Source organism: Anguilla anguilla, chromosome 6 (genome assembly GCF_013347855.1).
Source record: "Anguilla anguilla isolate fAngAng1 chromosome 6, fAngAng1.pri, whole genome shotgun sequence".
NCBI lineage: Eukaryota > Metazoa > Chordata > Actinopteri > Anguilliformes > Anguillidae > Anguilla > Anguilla anguilla.
In genome coordinates this window covers 58,172,305-58,188,708 of record NC_049206.1, presented here as the reverse complement: position 1 = coordinate 58,188,708, position 16,404 = coordinate 58,172,305, and the positions used below count along the sequence as shown (strand labels likewise).

Here is a 16,404-nt window from a genome sequence, read left to right as displayed (position 1 = left end):
TTTACAGTCAGCTTGAACTTGTATTTTCTTTGTCCAGTATTTTTCTACCTAAAAAGATAAAATTCATGCAAAAAAAATTTTTTTTTTTTGGCTTGTTAATTTATTTCAAATTACTGATGGTCACATGATGTCATTACCACTCATGGTCAAAGACTGTTTTGGATACATCTTTACAGACAAAAATAGCTCGGAAGAAGCGGCGACTGAAGAAAGGACACAGATAAAAGTTTTAAGAGTACTAAACGTCTCTAAGTGCAATGTTTCCATGATTTGGGCCAGTACTGTGTGTGCTTGTTTGAGCTCAGATCGTCCCCTCCTGGGTAAGCAGGAAGGTACTGCAGCATTACTGAGGGAATACTGAGGTCTGCTTCTGACTGCAGCTGTCTGACTTCACCTGGGATAAGAACATTATTACCTGCATCCATACCATGTTGTGAACCCTCTTCCCTCCCCCAAATGTAACGCTGTCTGGTGCCGTCGGGTCCCTCTGTTACCCCTGTGATGGAACGGGACGTTCTCAGCGGGACGCTGTGGAGTCTTTTCTGAAATGTACCCTGAATATAAAAAGCAGCAGCTATATGTCCAGATGCAGAGCTTTTCCATCAGTGCCTAGCTTGGAGGGAGAGTGTATTTCTGTGGCAGCATGTGGTGTGTGTGTGTGTGTGTGTGTGTGTGGAGTTAGTGAGTGTCTATCTGTCTCTCTGTCTGTCTGTCCATCTGTGTTTTTGGGTTTGTCTTTCTGTGTTTCTTTCAGTGTGTACGTGTGTGATTTATTAGTCAGGCACAAAGCGCAGTTTCTTAACATAAATGTCATCATTCCGTGCCTAATGCGTGTATGTGTGTGTGTCTGAGCGTGTGTGCGTGCGTGTGTGTGTGTGTGTGTGTGTGTGGATCCCACAGTGGTAGGCTCCTTTCAGCAGCTGATTTGAGTTTACTGTCCAGCTGTAACCGCCAGCTTCTATGGCTGGAGAGAGAGCGAAAGAGAGGGAATGAGAGAGAGAGGGGGGAAGGAGAGATGGAGAGTGAGTGAGTGAGAGAGGGAAAAGGAGAGAGAGAGTGAGAGAGAGAGAGAGGGAGGAAGGAAGGAAGGAGGGAGGGAGTGAGTGAGAAAAGGTGAAGGAGAGAGTAAGAGAGGGGGAGAGGAGAGAGATTGAGTGAGGGGGTAAGAGTGAGTGAGAAAAAGAGAAAGAGGGGGAAGGGGAGAGAGAAGGGGTGGGGAGGAGGGAGAGAGAGAGAGAGGGTGGAAGGAGAGGGGAGCGTGTCCCTGTGGTCAGGGAGGGACTGATGGGAATGGGAGGAGATGTCTGAGGTTTTTTTTGTTTTGTTTTTTCCCTCGTTTGGATTCTTTTGTAAAGATGTGATGTAATGTGACATCTGTGGGGTATCCCTCTCCGAACCCTCAGCTCTGTAAGGAGTCTGAGAAGTGGAACGCTTCCTTAAAAAATGCGGTTACTGAGCTTTCTCCTGCACGAACAGCACTCAGGTAAACTTTTAAATCCCTTTTTTTTTTTTTTACTGGATTTATGCTCTATTCTATTCATTTTCCGTTGTGTTGTGCAGCTGAAAGACCGCTTACTGACTCTTGGCCTAGGTGCAAAACTGTTTGGACGGGTTTACTCAGCTACAGGCAGTGTAACAGCTGACATGTGTACTGTGTAGCCTCCTCATTCATAACCAACCTGCTACCGGCGGGGTGTGGTTTGAAAGAGAGGTAGAGAGGGAGATTACTGAGTTAGTAATGAGTATTTGGTGTTTCATTTTAAAATAAATATCACTCATCTTTCCAGAAATAAATTGTGAACTAAAGTATGAATGAGCAGTGAAGTGAGAGGGAAAGTTCCTGTGAGTGGGGAAGTGACTGAAAGACAACGAGTTTGTGGCTTATCATTAGATATTATATGAATCTTTCAATAGTCAAAAGGAATTCTGTGTATGACTGCTTTTCATTTGGGAGGGAGAGCAACAGGCATATTAATTTACTCTTTTTGTTTGTTCATGTTGGAGTTTCCACTGTCCAACAAGATTTACATAAAGTTAGCTTTTGTTCTGTTTACGTCATTTTTTTTTTTTGCATGATCGTTCTCTCTTGCACCCGAGTCTGCAGGAGAAATAAAAGGCTTTCTAACTGTGAGTGCCATTTTATAAGAGTCTATTTTTATAACGGTTTGTTTCACTGGACCTGGGTCTTTAAAAATTCAGCTGGGAGAGGAGAAAAATAAGTCTGTTTTGATTATCATTTCTATTTCTTTTTTTTTTGTTGTAAATTTGGAACTGCGGTTAAAAGCTTTGAAATGCCTTGAATAAGAACATTGAGAGAGTGAACTTGGGAATTCAGTGTCAGAGTGTTGTGGTGAATGTAAGGCATGTTACATGCACGGACAACTATGATGAGCATGTAATGGATGGTTTCTTCTTGTAGACGCACACATTCTCTCTCTCACTCTCTCTCTTTCTCTCACTCTCTCTCTCTTTCTCTCACACTCGCTCTCTTTCTCTCTCTCTCTCTCTTTCTCTCACTCTCTTTCTTTCTCTCTCTCATACTCTCTCTCTCTCTCTCTCTCTCTCACACACACACACACAATCACTTCAGTTTTTTGGGGGGTTTTTTTTGGCAGCCACAGTTAAACATTCAAAAAATGACCCCCAAATATTTTTTAAATGTCTGGGATGCTAGACCTTAACTGCTCACTCTCGGCGTATGCATGTCATAGTTTCACAATCTGTGTGAAATCTGACTGATCAGTTGGTCTACGAAGATACCACAGAGCATATATATATATGCATGGAGACAGAGCAGTACCTAGCTAGCTGTTCTACTGTATCTTTTGGAGAGCTGTACGGTTTGCTGTCAGCTCACAGCTAGCCTGTGCACCCACCTCAGACTCCCTGCAGGCAGACAGGCGCGCGCGTTTCCTTCTCCATCGGTCCCTGTGAGTGGCCTGGACAGTGTTCAAAGAACTGAAATATCAGCTGCTCTTTGTGGAGTTCATAAAATATCGACTCCAAAGAGGGTTTTTTTCCTGTGAAATACAGTGTGATTTAATTCTTTGTTTGAGACCTTTTATAAGGTTTAGCTGCAGCCGTTAAGGGATCCTGCATTGTGAATGTAGATAGAAAAAGAGAATGGCACATCGGAGCTTAGTTTTGATTAATTGTGATGAAAATTACTATACGGTCAGTAAGCAGTATAAGCTACCTGTAGTGCTCAGTTTGAGTGTGACACTATGCAACCATTCTTCTAAAAACAAATTAAAAATAAAAAAAAACATGAAACCGAACAGCCCAAATTTCATAGCAGTGACCCATCTCCAGGACAAATATAAAATTATTAGACTAGTGACGGTCATTCAGCCCATCAAAGCCAACCTTATACCTACAAACGAGAGCATGGATTTCAGATCCTGGAGGCCAGCAGTCTCCCCAGGTTTTCAGTGTGTTTCAGCGCTTGATTTGTGTTATTGTTTAGCTACAACAAGCACCTTGTTTCCAAGGTTTAAATTAGCTGCAGATTGAAAGGAAAACCACAGAAACCAGGAGACACTGTGAACCTCCAGGACTGGAGCTTTGAGTCCCCTGAACTAAAGAGGGTCCAACACCCTGTTGGACCTGGAGGGTCTCCAAATCTGGGCTTTTTTAAAAAGGTGAATTCTATAAGTTGAGGACAAATGTTGATTGAATCCAGGCCAGACTGTGTTTTGTGATTTATGGCAAAAACTTGAAGTCTGGATTCCGTCTCTTTTTTTTTTAAGTTGATGGCAAACCGTTTTTGTGGTGGGATGAAAATAGCTCCCATATTTGAAGTCAAACAAATATAAAATTGTTTTTTTTTTAATTTGCCATTGTTTGAAAAATGTTTTCCATGCCAAATAATACTTCATGTGCATATGATGTGAGATTTTTATTTATTTATTGTGAACCGTATCTCAGTCCCTGTTAAATATCAGTGCTTAGATCAAACTGCTCTTCCAGTTGAACAACTTATTTCTCCGCACAAGGGAGTGTCAGATTCATCCTTGGAAAGTTATCGGGGAGGCCCTGTTGTTCTACTTAGCACCATTTGCAGGTGATGCCGTTGCTAGTATTTTTTTCCCCCTCTTGTCCGGTAATAACTCTTTGGAATGATGATTTGATAAATGGATAAATGTTCTCTTTTAAAAGAATGTCAGGGCAGGACACATAATCCATGACCTGTACTGACATGGGTTACCTGTACTGACGTAAGTTATTTTTAGAGAAATTAAATATGCGCCAGACGAGGCATCAGGAAGTATTAGTTTCTACCCAGAGAGTTTGTGACATAGCTTGCCAGGTCAGATGGTGTAAGCCTAGAACACTTGAGTGTCCAAAACCAGTTCTAGATTCTCACTGGACAGTAGACACGATTACAAACAAAGAAGGGCTATTAAGGACCTATTCGCAACATTCCCATGTTCTTCTAATGTAAACAGTGTATTCCCTTAGCGGTCAGACACAGGTTATCGGTAAAGTGCAACCCATATACCATAATCCAAGTGTGTGGTTCATGTGTGACGTGATTGATTGATTATGTTTTCAATGTTTTTCCTAGAAGGAGAGAATAGGGGTGTGTGTTCGGGCATGTTTTTTGGGCGCATCGACTCGGTCTGGTTAAAACTGGTTGACATTTCCTGCCATGACGTTCGCTTCCCCCTCAGGAGCTCAAATGCGGTTGGCTCAAGTCGTGTCCTCCTGCTCTCCTGATTGGCTCCACCCTGTGTCCATCACAAACCAACAGCCAGAGCACACCTGGTGTACTGTCCGTTTATCGGTGGACTGACTGAAATATACGAGCCCTAAAACACAAGGCTTTAGGGCTCTGAGTGCCTGCATCCTGTGAACGAGTAGGTGTACCTGCCAGTGGCATGTGGCAAGGTTTTTGGCAGGGGGCTGGGGGGGGGGGGGGGAGGAAAGGGGCATTACAGAAATCCCCAGCCGACCTCCCCCCCCGCCAGCTTTACTTGTACTTATTTCACTAAATCTGTGGAGGAAACAGAAGATGTGGAACTTTCCGGATGAAAAGAGCAGCTGTCCCCCCTGGCTGGCTATCCCCCCCCCCCCCGGTCTCTGTGGTACCTTTGTTCCGTGTCCCCCCCCCCCCCCAGCCCCCACCCCGCTGACGGGGGCCGGGCATTTAGCCGGTTCACCGCTGTGACGGGGGGCATTCACCTGCTGTTCACGGGGGTAATAATGGAGAGCTCTGTGCTGGTGACTCACGATGCTCTCGCTCCTTGTGTAAGGTCTACAGTGCACAGCGGGACTATTTCAGTTTGGGGTGGGGGGTGGGGGGGGGGTTCTAATTAATACCTAAGAGTAAGAATCTGTGTAGGATGGCGGTGTAAATTTTGGAGTTATTGGAGGCGATTTCTGACGTCTCTGTATTTCTCCCTCCTCTCTCTCTACCCCCCCACCCCTTTCTCTGTCTCTCTCTCTCCCTCCTCTCTCTCTACCCCCCCACCCCTCTCTCTGTCTCTCTCTCTCCCTCCCCTCAGGTGAAGCAGTCCCACAGTGAGTCACATGTTGCAGAATCTTCCAGCGTCAGGTAACGTCGCCCGTCCCCAAAGATCTGCATGACAGAGCCTGTTTTTTAACGAGTGCCCCTGACAGACCGGTGGGACGATGTGTAATTAGGGCCATTAGTGTAATTAATTAATTAGGGGCCGGGTCATGTGACCGAGGAAACACGCAACCTGTTTTTTCCGGCCTTGTCCTCAAGAGGTCACTGTCGGCACCCTAACTGTGGCAATCAGCGGATTACGGTCAATGAGCGTGTCTGCGTGTGTGTGTGTGTGTGCCCGTGTGTGTGTGTGTGTGTGTGTGTGAGTGTGCACGCGTGTGTGTGTGTGTGTGTGTGTGCCCGTGTGTGTGTGTGTGTGTGTGTGTGAGTGTGCACGCGTGTGTGTGTGTGTGTGTGTGTGTGGGTGTGCACGCGTTTCTGTGTGTGTGTGTGTGTGAGTGTGCCCGTGTGTGTGTGTGTGTGTGTGTGTGAGTGTGCCCGCGTTTCTGTGTGTGTGTGTGTGTGTGTGTGTGCCCGTGTGTGTGTGTGTGTGTGTGTGTGTGTGTGAGTGTGTGTGTGTGTGTGTGTGAGTGTGCCCGTGCGTGTGTGTCTGTGTGTGTGTGAGTGTGCACGCGTTTCTGTGTGTGTGTGTGTGTGTGTGTGTGTGAGTGTGCACGCGTTTCTGTGTGTGTGTGTGTTCGCAGTAAAAACGACGCTGAACACACACACACGCTTCTCAGCGAGGGGAGAGTCCGCGGGCCGGTGCTCCATTGTTGTTTCAGCGGGTGGGATCCTGTTGCTCTTGGACTTAAGTGCATTAGGATGGACGTGGCTGGAATGAGCGCGGAGCGGCGGGGAAGTTATTAGAAGGGGCGCGGACACTCTGTCAGGAGAATTCCTGGGGTGACATTCGGGGGTATCAGCAGATTTCTTGGGCCCGATGCCGGCCTCCCAGACCCCCCTGGGGAGAAGGAATTCGACTGGGTGCTTTACCCACCTCTGGTCCAGCTGCAGTCAGCCGGTCAGTTTTGGGGGGGGGGGGGGGGGGGGGCGGAGGGGTGGAGGGAGGGAACGGCATTTAGAGGACCCTCCGAAGTCTGCTGTTTGGCAGCTTTATGCGTTTAGTGCTAAAAGCGGTAACGATGGGGGAAAAGATGTTGGTGTTGAGCGAGAAAACAAAAACAACGTCTGTGTGGGAGCGCTGCCTTGCAAGCATGCCGTACGCTAATCCCAAGCTGTTGATCGTGATTTGATGACGTTTCGATGACCGTTTTCAGTAACGTTTTGGTCAGACGAATGAGAGAATATGATGCTTTTTTGCTCTGCTTTACCAAAAACGCGGAGAACGGAATGGAGACGTGACTCCTGTGAACCGTTTGCACCCGGATTTATCACTGCCCGAGCTGTAGCACGGGACCCTGAGACGAGGCGAGTTTGTTCCCCCTGTTCTTGGGAAGCCTCATCATGTTTTGAGGTTTCCCAAGAACGAGAAAGAAAAAAAATCGACCCGTGTCAAGATTTTCAGCACTTCCTCTGTCGTAAGCCAGTTAGCAAACCTTTTCACACCTGACAGATGAAGTGACGTCAACATTTAAGGAAAGTCTTCTTAAACTGCTAAAAAAATATCATTTCTGTGCATTCATACTCAGCATATGGAAGAGGCCTAAGTTGTAACAGAGGGGTGTGATTTGATTGACTGAGTGGGATCTCTGGAAGAGAGGGTCTAATGTGGAGGCCTAAGTTGTAACAGAGGGGTGTGATTTGATTGACTGAGTGGGATCTCTGGAAGAGAGGGTCTAATGTGGAGGCCTAAGTTGTAACAGAGGGGTGTGATTTGATTGACTGAGTGGGGTCTCTGGAAGAGAGAGGGGTGTAGACGCCGAGGGATTCGGCGAGGGAGGTCTTTCATATCCTGTCTGTGCGGGACTCCTGTCTGGTTTGGGCCGGTTGGAGAGAGGTCCTGGGAATGTGATGACTGCCTCATCGGAGCTCGCGCACCTCAGCGAAACCTCACCCCAGCGCTGGCCGACCCCCCCCCCCCCCCCCCCCCGGGGGCTCGGTCTGCGGGACCTCAGAGCTCACCGTGACCCCCCGCCCCCCAAACCCCCCCCACCCGACACCCCAGGGAACATGGCGGCAGGTCAAACACTGCCTTTAAAACAACAAGGTTTTTTCAGCGTGCTATACCGTGGTGTAGACCTCAAAATCACCTCCCATGCGCATAAAATGGTGTGTGTGTGTGCGTATATATGTGTGTGTGGGTGTGTGTGCGTGCGTGCGTCTGTGTGTGTGTGCGAGTGTGTGTATGTGAAAGAGAGCGAGCGAATTGTTATATGTGTGTCTGTGCGTGTGTGTGTGTGTGTGTGTGTGTGAGAGAGAGTGTGTATGGGAGTTTGTGAGTGTGTGTTAGAGCAAGTGTTTGTATGTGCCTGCGTGTGTATATCTGCATGCATGCATGCTACTTCACTCTCTTGCAGTCTGTCTCTTCTCTCTCTGAATGATGGGAAGTCTTGTTCCTGTCTCTGAGCCTTGGACCAATAGCAGTTCCTGGGGTCAAAGGTTACCATATGGTCCATATCAGCCGTTCGCTGTTCCGCAGAAGATACCAACTCAGCTTACAGCTCGATATCCTGGGAATTGACTTGTCATTTATAAGACCTCTGCACTTTGGTACAGCGTCCCAAAGAAACAATTTCAGTACCAGGGTAAATCACTCTTGAAACACATTTTGAACTTTGCCATTCAAAAAAGAACAAAAAGAAAAAAACACACACACACTTCTTCACGCTTACAGCTAGGTATCATCGTATAGCACTGCGCGCGAGAGAAAAGAAATAGAAATATTTTGTATATGAGGCCATGGAGACTAACCTCTCATTTCCAGCTGCTGAACTGAGAGAAACTGTCAGAGAAAAACACACTGAAATGGAACCAAGGCATTGACTGTGGGCCTTCCATTGTGTTTCCATGTAAAATGTCAGTGTTTTTTTGCATGCAGATCTGAGGTATTCTTCTTTTTTAGATATGCATCCATTTAGCTTTTTCTGTCTAATTATAAGAAGCCATTGAATACTTTTTTGCTTCTTTACAATGTATTTAAAATGCAGTAAAATAGAATGCACATATCTTGCATTTCTTTGGAACGGTTTTCAAAAATCAGTGTTCTAGAACTCCACTGCCTTCAGTCGCCAGTAGTGATTGTGACATCATCATTAGAATGTTCGGCTGAGACCGTTCTAATCGCACACATTGTGATCTCGCACCGTAAAGGGTTAAGGGTGAGCCAGCACTGTGCAGTCTACAGTACCCCTTTATTCTCATTGGTGCAGAGTTACAGGTCCGTTTCAGAAACATTTTAAGAAGCGCGGCTGTGTTATCTTTTAGACCCCCCCCCCCCCCCTCCAGGCTCTCCCCCTCTAAATACCTCGTTTATATTCATCCGTCCAGCCTGAAAGCGAGATTCAGCCGCCCGTGAAGAGACGTTATCGCTCTCTCTCTATCGCTGTCGACGGACTGGCTTCTCGTCCGCGGCGGGGTAGATCCGGGAGTCACACGCCCGCGATCCGCCCCCCCCCACCCCCCACCTTTACCTGTTCTGTCAACTAAAGGCTCTTAAACTCCACGTGGGAGAAGATGTCTGTTGAGGAGGCCTCCTCCCGTCTCTCTCTCTCTCTCTCTCTCTCTTTTTTGGGGGGAAAATGTTGGCGCTCGGCCCAGCGTAGTGCCGGGTTTGACGGGGTCCCGGGCCGCTCCTGTCGGGACGCCCCCCGTGCGAGGTGCTACCTTACCTCTTTAGCGCTGTGAGGTAACTCTGCACCTCAATCACACGGGCCATTCAGTGGCTTAGACCAGGGGCTGCCCAACCCTGTTCCAGGAGATCTACCGTCATGTAGGTCTGCATTTCAGTCCTAATTTGGCACACCTGATTCTGCTAATTAGCAGCCCGAGGAGATGTCCTGCTGTTGAGTGAGGTGTGATTTGTTAGGGTTGGAATGAAAACCTAGGGGATGGTTGATCGCCAGGAACAGGGTTTGACGCCCCCCGGTTACGACTGAGGGGGAAGACAGAAGGGATCAAAGACACAAAACCCTTTTCTGTGTGCATGCATTTATGTATGTGTGCAGCCCACGTGTTTGTTCAGTTTGATTTAAGCTGGGTCTGAGTCAAACTGCCGTCTCAGTTTGAATTAAGGAATACCGGAAACGCTGTGGACAGACATCCCCGTGTCCCTCACCTTGTTACATTTTCCCTGCGTGTGTGTGGAACAAACTTCGACAATTTCGACATTCTGGCCAAAATTGAATTTTTCTTGGAACAAAACATTTTCTCTTCTGCACCGAGGAGATGGAGAGAATGCAATGCGTCAAGGATTATATCGAGAGGTTGGAAACTATAAATGCTAAGCTGGCGGGATTTTTCTCTTTGTGGTTAAATAATAGGGCTTGAAATAAAAATCCGGAACATTTTTACAGGTCCTGACAGGTGAGTAGCTGCTTAATGGTTTTTTTTTTTTTCATTATTTTTGTTTTTCAGGTCTATGGAAATGCAGGACTTAGCTAGTCCTCACAATCGAGTCAGCACCGGTGATCCCTCCGCCTCCAAACTGGACAAGTCTAACCTGAGCACTGCTTCAATTACGTCCAATGGCACAGGAGGTGAGATAGGGAGCTCTCTGCTGATTGGTTGATTGGTCAGTGATGATTGGAGGTGTTCCAGTGCACGGCTAGACGGCCCGTTCTTCAGCAAAACCCCTAGTGATAGTTTTTGCGTGCTCTTCATGTGAGGGGCAGTGGTGCATTGTGGGAACCCACAAGAGCATGAGAAGCCTTGATCTCTTTTAACTCCATTAGACGTGACTGTCAGTTGTAGCCCCCCTACACACACACACACACACACACACGCACGCACACTTAAGCCTTTGGAGGGACGCAAGCACTTTATAGTCCCTTTGTAAGTGTGTGTAAACAGTGAATATGAGTACTTCAGTATACACTTCTTCCACTTTGTCAGATTTTGGCCCTTTGCCCAGATCTGACTGAAAATAACTTCCATCAAGAAAAGGCGATATTAAAGCATCATTTTCTTTTCATGTGTCAACACCAGCAAGAACTTTCTCCTCTGCCTTCTTTATTGAAGTGAAGAAAAAAGCTATTCAAACAGAGCTGTTTTCACTTAGGTTAAATACATACACGGAAAAGTGAATAAAATCATGTGAAAGCTCTCTGAAAGTACTCAGGGTTTTACGCAGTAGAGTCCCGTTTTATTTTATTTTATTTTTTATCAGTAAAAATCTTGAAGGTTAGTATTCCTAACTTATAAACGGAGCTGCTGTTTTATGAATTTGCCTTGGAAAAAATGATGTAACGTTTCTTTTTTTTTGTTTTACATAGAAACCCGTTTGTAGCAACAGACACAGACGCTGCAGAGTGAATAAATCTCTCTAGATTAAAGGGGAGATAATGGATTTAGCAGCGCTGCGTAGAGGTTGACTGCACTAGCTCCAAAACAACTGCATACCTGGCGTTCTTAGAAAAACGTCGCCAGATTCACCCACGGGATTGTGGGTCTCTCTGTCTAATCCTTGACGATAATTCATCTTATTTTTGCACTTTTCCTATTTATGTTTTTGAAAATCCAGTTTGGTCTCTAGCCCTTGTGTTTTTGACTCTCGGTTTTAGTGCTGTTTCAGTTGAAATATGTGCAATGGCAACCAGTCATATTTGGTAATCTGGCTGGTCCACCATGCAGTAATTGTTCAGACAGGCATAGCCCTATACTCTCATGTCACTTTTGTTTACATTTTACATTAGATTATATATGCATCAGTTCAATTCAATTTCATAATCAAGGGAGCGCTGCAGTCCTAAGGTAACTGTGCTGTGACGTCATACCCAACCGACTTCTCAGATTTTTCAGGGAGCGATTCCATTGAGTATTGGGGTCCGCTTTCATAGACCCATCGGAGCGGGAAGAGGTTCTGAATTCGGGGGTTCCTCCCGTGAAAACAGGGCCTGCTTCCTCCCCCCCCCCGGAATCAGCCCGGGTTGTGTACCCCTGGATCCCGCCCCCGGGCCCGGCTCTCGAGGCTGTCTAATCCAGATCAGCCGGTTTGGCCCGGTTTATTTATAAAGCGTGTTTATTTATGAGCCCCTCACGCTGCTGGGTCAGGCCCACCTTTTGGCTCCTGTGGTTGGACCGGCACCAGTGGAGGGGGGGGAGGGGTGGTATTTATGGCCCCCAAGTGCCCGGTATCTGGGAGACAGGAGTCCGCTTTTTAAGAGCCCCCCCCAGATCCCCACGAATGCCAAAAACAGAGTGCCAAGCACTTCAGGAGGGAAGACGCACTTTAACGTGACCTGGAGGTGTAGATGATCATGCTTCACATTTGAGTGACACACTCCGTGGTCTGGAGAGCAGTAGCATGCTTTTATGTATGAGTGGACCAAAGCTGAGAATCTGGTGCTGAAGAATCCTCTCGGTTCTGTTAAATCAGCAAGTTCTGAGGAATCCTCTTGGTTCTCTTAAATCAGTAGATTCCCTCGCAGGCTGTTAGAGACCGGATTGTGCTCGCTGGTCTAACCCACGGCTAATTTCCATGTCGTTCGTTCAAATTTGGAGAAATTAACGGTGGCCTTCCTTCAGTCAATATTCATCCTTAACTGCGCCTTCCAAATGAATGTTTCCTATTTTAATCCCCCCTCACCATTTTCCCAATACAAGCACTGCTGGCTGAACTCACCACACTGTGGTGATGAATAAAGAAGAGACACTTAACGTTTATTTCTAAGTCAAAGCTACTGACAGGTAGAGATTTATTCCAGGCCAAGGTCCTGTCAGGCTGTCCTGAAAGTGGAAAGATTATGACAGACAGGATTTGGGGATTTTGGTGGGACTTTTAATTTGGCGGGACCTTAATTTATTTAAGGTCACAGGGTCAAAGGGCAAGGTCACAGGTTCTCCGTTTTCTAGTTTGGTCAAGTGTGCAGGGGGTTTTATTGAACTTGACAAAAACATCCTGGCTGTTCCCGGAAACCTATTGACGGATAATTTAAACTGGATATTTATTCAATATTATTTCATTGTATAAAGTTAAGGGTGAGATTTTATCCGAGTTGAATTGAACCAACTTGCTCCCCCCGATGTTGAATTGAACCGAACCCACTTTGATAGCCAGGCGCTAATGGAAGAGTTTATGTAGTGTTTTTTCTTCTTGTTGTGATGTCACAGAAGTAGATAGCGGGTGGTTGTGGGTATTCATTAATGGTGTGTCCCTCCCCTCCTCCTCAGGCGAGAACATGACTATTCTTAACACAGCTGATTGGTTGCTGGGTTGCAGCACCTCCTCTTCCGCCTCAAGTATGAAGGACTATGGTATAGTGCATGCGTGTGCTGACATGACCCCCTCTGACTGCTGTGCTTTTCCTTTTGGTGTGTGTGTGTGTGTGTGTGTGTGTGAGTGTCTGAGTGTGAGTGTGTTTGTGTGTGTGTGTGTGTGTGTATGTGTGTGTGTGTGTGTGTGTATGTGTGAATGTGTGAGAGAGTGTGAGTGAATATGTGTGTGAGTGTCTGTGAGTGCATGTGTGGATGTGTGCACACGCATGTGTTTGTATGTGGGCGTGCGTGCGTGTGCATGTGCGTGTGTGTGCATGCTTTTCTGTGTGATGACGAGAGGCGACAACAATGAGTATCAAACAGGTCCATATACAGTGGAGTAGTTACCGTAGTTACCTTAATGTGTGACGTAATATAATGTCCATGAAAAACACATACCATGCGTATACATCTGGCTCCTTTTAGGAGAATGTATTGTTTTGTTCCCACTAAATTGCATGAGATGGTGAACTGGAATCCACAAACGAAAAGCGAATATCAGCTAGCTGCCAAAATGGCATCGCAAACATTTACTTTCTAAACACATTCGATTGTGCGCTGGAATCCTGATCAGCAGCCACGTATTTGGAGTTACTTTCAGCACTAAATATGTGAGTCAAACTGTGGAATACATGTTATGGTGTAAATATCTTATTTTCTGCCGGACTGGTCTAAGCCCTGATTCTGCGGCTCTCCCTGATTTAGGGTTGTGATTTCCTGCCACGTGTGTTTTTTGTTCCTGTGGTCCTGAGGCCTTTCAGACGGGCCTGTTCCAGAAGCTTCTTTGGGCGGGAAAAAATTAGCGTGACATGTCTGTCAGCGGCCTGGATTCAGTCAACGTTCGTCTTCTACAACTTTGACAAACGCCCTTACGGAAACGAGCTGCGCTGGAACATATATTTCAAATGAAATATATTTATCAAGATATTGCGGCACTTGCAGCAGAGTGCATGGGGAAAAATAACATTATATTGCGCTGTGGAATATATTTTAAGGATTCAATTGTATATTTTTACATAGTCTACACATCTACAGTATATTGTGGTGTGTTGCTTTTCCGTAAGGGTGCAAGGATGAAATATTTCTTAAGTTAGGCCATTTTGTTTTGTTGGACTCACCCAACTGCGTTTGTACAGTAAATACAAAAAGTTACTGTTGGAAATATTTCAGGTCTGTCTGTCTGCCTGTGTGTCTGTCAGTCACTCCATAAACTCCTCCCCCCTTTCAGTTAAAACGGAGCCAATGAACAGCAGCGAAACCGCGACCACCACGGGGGACGGGGCCCTGGAGACCTACGCGGGCTCAGGTGAGGCGTTGGGCTGCGCTGCTGCGACTGTGGGGGCGGGGGGGTGTCCCTGACATCCAGCTGCAGGGTCAGGGCCTGGCCCGGGTCTCTCCCCTCCCGAAATCCAGGGGGGGGAACCTGTCCGTTCGTCTGTCCATCCCGTCCGTCCGTCCGTGTGCCCCGGGCCTGCCCTTGCGGTTTGAACTTGAAATGTCAGTGAGCGAGGGGGAGGGGGGAGGGGGGAGGGGGGAGGGGGGAGGGGGAGAGGGGGAGGGGGAGGGGGAGGGAGAGAGGGGTGGTGGTGGTGGTGGTGGTGGTGGAGGGGGGGGGAAAGCATTCTCTATTTAGCCACAATGCGCGGATGCACCGGGGACGGATTCCAGAACATTCCGCCGCCCCGCTGTGCTCGTAAGACCCTGAGCCCCGAACCTTAATCATCGCCCCCCCCACCCGCTCGTCCCGGCAGACAGAGACATCCGCCTGACGGCCTGTCAGTTTCCACGGCGTCTGGTCTGTTCTCTATTCCGCGCCGAGCGTGGCGCGTCGCGTCGCGTGTGAGCACGTGTGAGCGTGTGTGAGCGCGTGACGAGTGCGTTTCCGTGCTCGTCTTTTAGGCTCCTCCCATTTTTCTCATAGTTATTTAACCTCCATTTTAAAACAGTGTTTTTGGTGTATTTAGCTAATTAGCGCAATTAGCCAGGGTAACTAGTGGAAACAAAAAAACCTGCAAACACACTGGCTCTCCGTGACCAGAATGCACCACCCCTTGTACTATAGCAGTTGAGGTCAAACAGGTCGCTACTGCACGTGACCCTACCAGCAACCTCCTGTTCACAACCTCCAGTTCCCCATAAATACTGGAGGTGTATTGTGACTGTGCCCCCGGACACCTCCTGATGAACAGGGAAATTAAATGGAAATGTCACGGCCATCGTGCCCGGCGGAGGCGGTGGTTTCGAGACGAGTGAGGCCTTGCGCTGGTGTGTTAGCGCCCGAGGCTCCCGTCTGCCGTCCAGACACGCTCACTCAGTGTCCCAGACTGCCCCAGTTGGTTAGCGGTGCTGTGCGTCGTGTCTTAAGCAAACAAAAGAACTGAGGTTTAGCGTGAGGTAAGGGAGACCACAAGCACCTGCTAGTCAAGCTGCATGCACAGTATAGCACATAGCAGATATATATTTTTTTAATTGTACAAATTCACATTTCTGTTCATCAGCGCACATCTATCATGAGAATCGGCTTTTTAATAATGCGTACCCAGCATTTTTCTTCTGCTTATTCTTCTCTTATTTTATTTATTTTTTTATTTTTTTTGGAATTATTTCACAACGACACAATCTGTCTTTGTAGTGCTTTAAGTCCTGGCGTGCTGGCGTGGCCCTGTTGACCTAAGTAAGCAGTAGGACCTCTTAGAAAACAGAGCCCCCTCTCTTGACTTTGGCTCGGGGCCTGCGAGGAGCTTCAGGAGGAGTGTGTGTGTGTGTGTGTGTGTGTGTGTGTGTGTGTGTGTGTGTGCAGGCGGTCCTCACAGCAAAAGCAGAATGTCAAGGCCTAATGAAAAAAAACCCTTGTGAAGAGGAAGAGGAGGAGGAGGAGGACCGCAGGTGATCCTGCGGCTCGCGTTGGCCCGGACAAAAAGCGATATAGACGATGACAGATTTTATGACTCAAACAGGCTGTACGAGGGGAGGGGGGGGGGGTGGTTGGGGTTGGAGGGGGGGCGGGGGCACGCACGGTAATCCACAGGCACAGGAATGCATTAACGGCCGATCGGCAAGCTGCCAGTCAGCGTTTATCCCTCTTAAACAAGACCGGCCTGCTTCCCGGTCTCGTCAAGCAACAGGCCGCGTTTATACTGCATTGTGAATGACTGTGTGTGTGTGTGTGTGTGTGTGTGTGTGTCTGTTAGTAGAGTGTTTATTATCCCCATGAGGCAATTTGTTGTGTTGTGTGTGTGTGTATGTGTGTATGTGTGTGTGTTTGTGTCTATGCATGTGGTGTGTTATGGTAAAAATTAACTCAGGCAGTCCACCACTGCTACACCAAGCAATACACTGCATGTGCTCCTTTTTGTCAAAGCCTCTATTGTCACCGGTCGTGAAAGACAGCCACCGTCTTCCTGTGAGATATGAGATAATCTGTCTTCAGAAATCAAAACTATGTGACAGGCTGCAGGCTGATAGAGTGGGTGACTGTGATTTATCTGTCAGGATTAAACGGAATACGGGGGGAGACAGAA

General features: G+C 47.3%; 1 protein-coding gene across 13 annotated transcripts in view; it reads left to right on the top strand.

Moving 5' to 3' along the window:
* eya4 (EYA transcriptional coactivator and phosphatase 4) overlaps window positions 1–16,404 on the top strand; it is a 69,850-nt gene that overhangs the window by 31,421 nt on the left and 22,025 nt on the right. For 4 of the 13 annotated variants that reach the window (XM_035423540.1, XM_035423539.1, XM_035423544.1 and 1 more), the window contains 4 exons: window positions 5,508–5,557; window positions 10,046–10,167; window positions 12,800–12,883; window positions 14,112–14,189. In XM_035423540.1, coding sequence (XP_035279431.1) covers window positions 5,508–5,557; window positions 10,046–10,167; window positions 12,800–12,883; window positions 14,112–14,189 — 334 coding nt within the window. Of the gene's footprint in view, window positions 1–1,306; window positions 1,484–5,507; window positions 5,558–10,045; window positions 10,168–12,799; window positions 12,884–14,111; window positions 14,190–16,404 lie in introns of those variants that run through there. The other 9 variants (XM_035423551.1, XM_035423541.1, XM_035423543.1 and 6 more) reach the window with 5 other exon arrangements.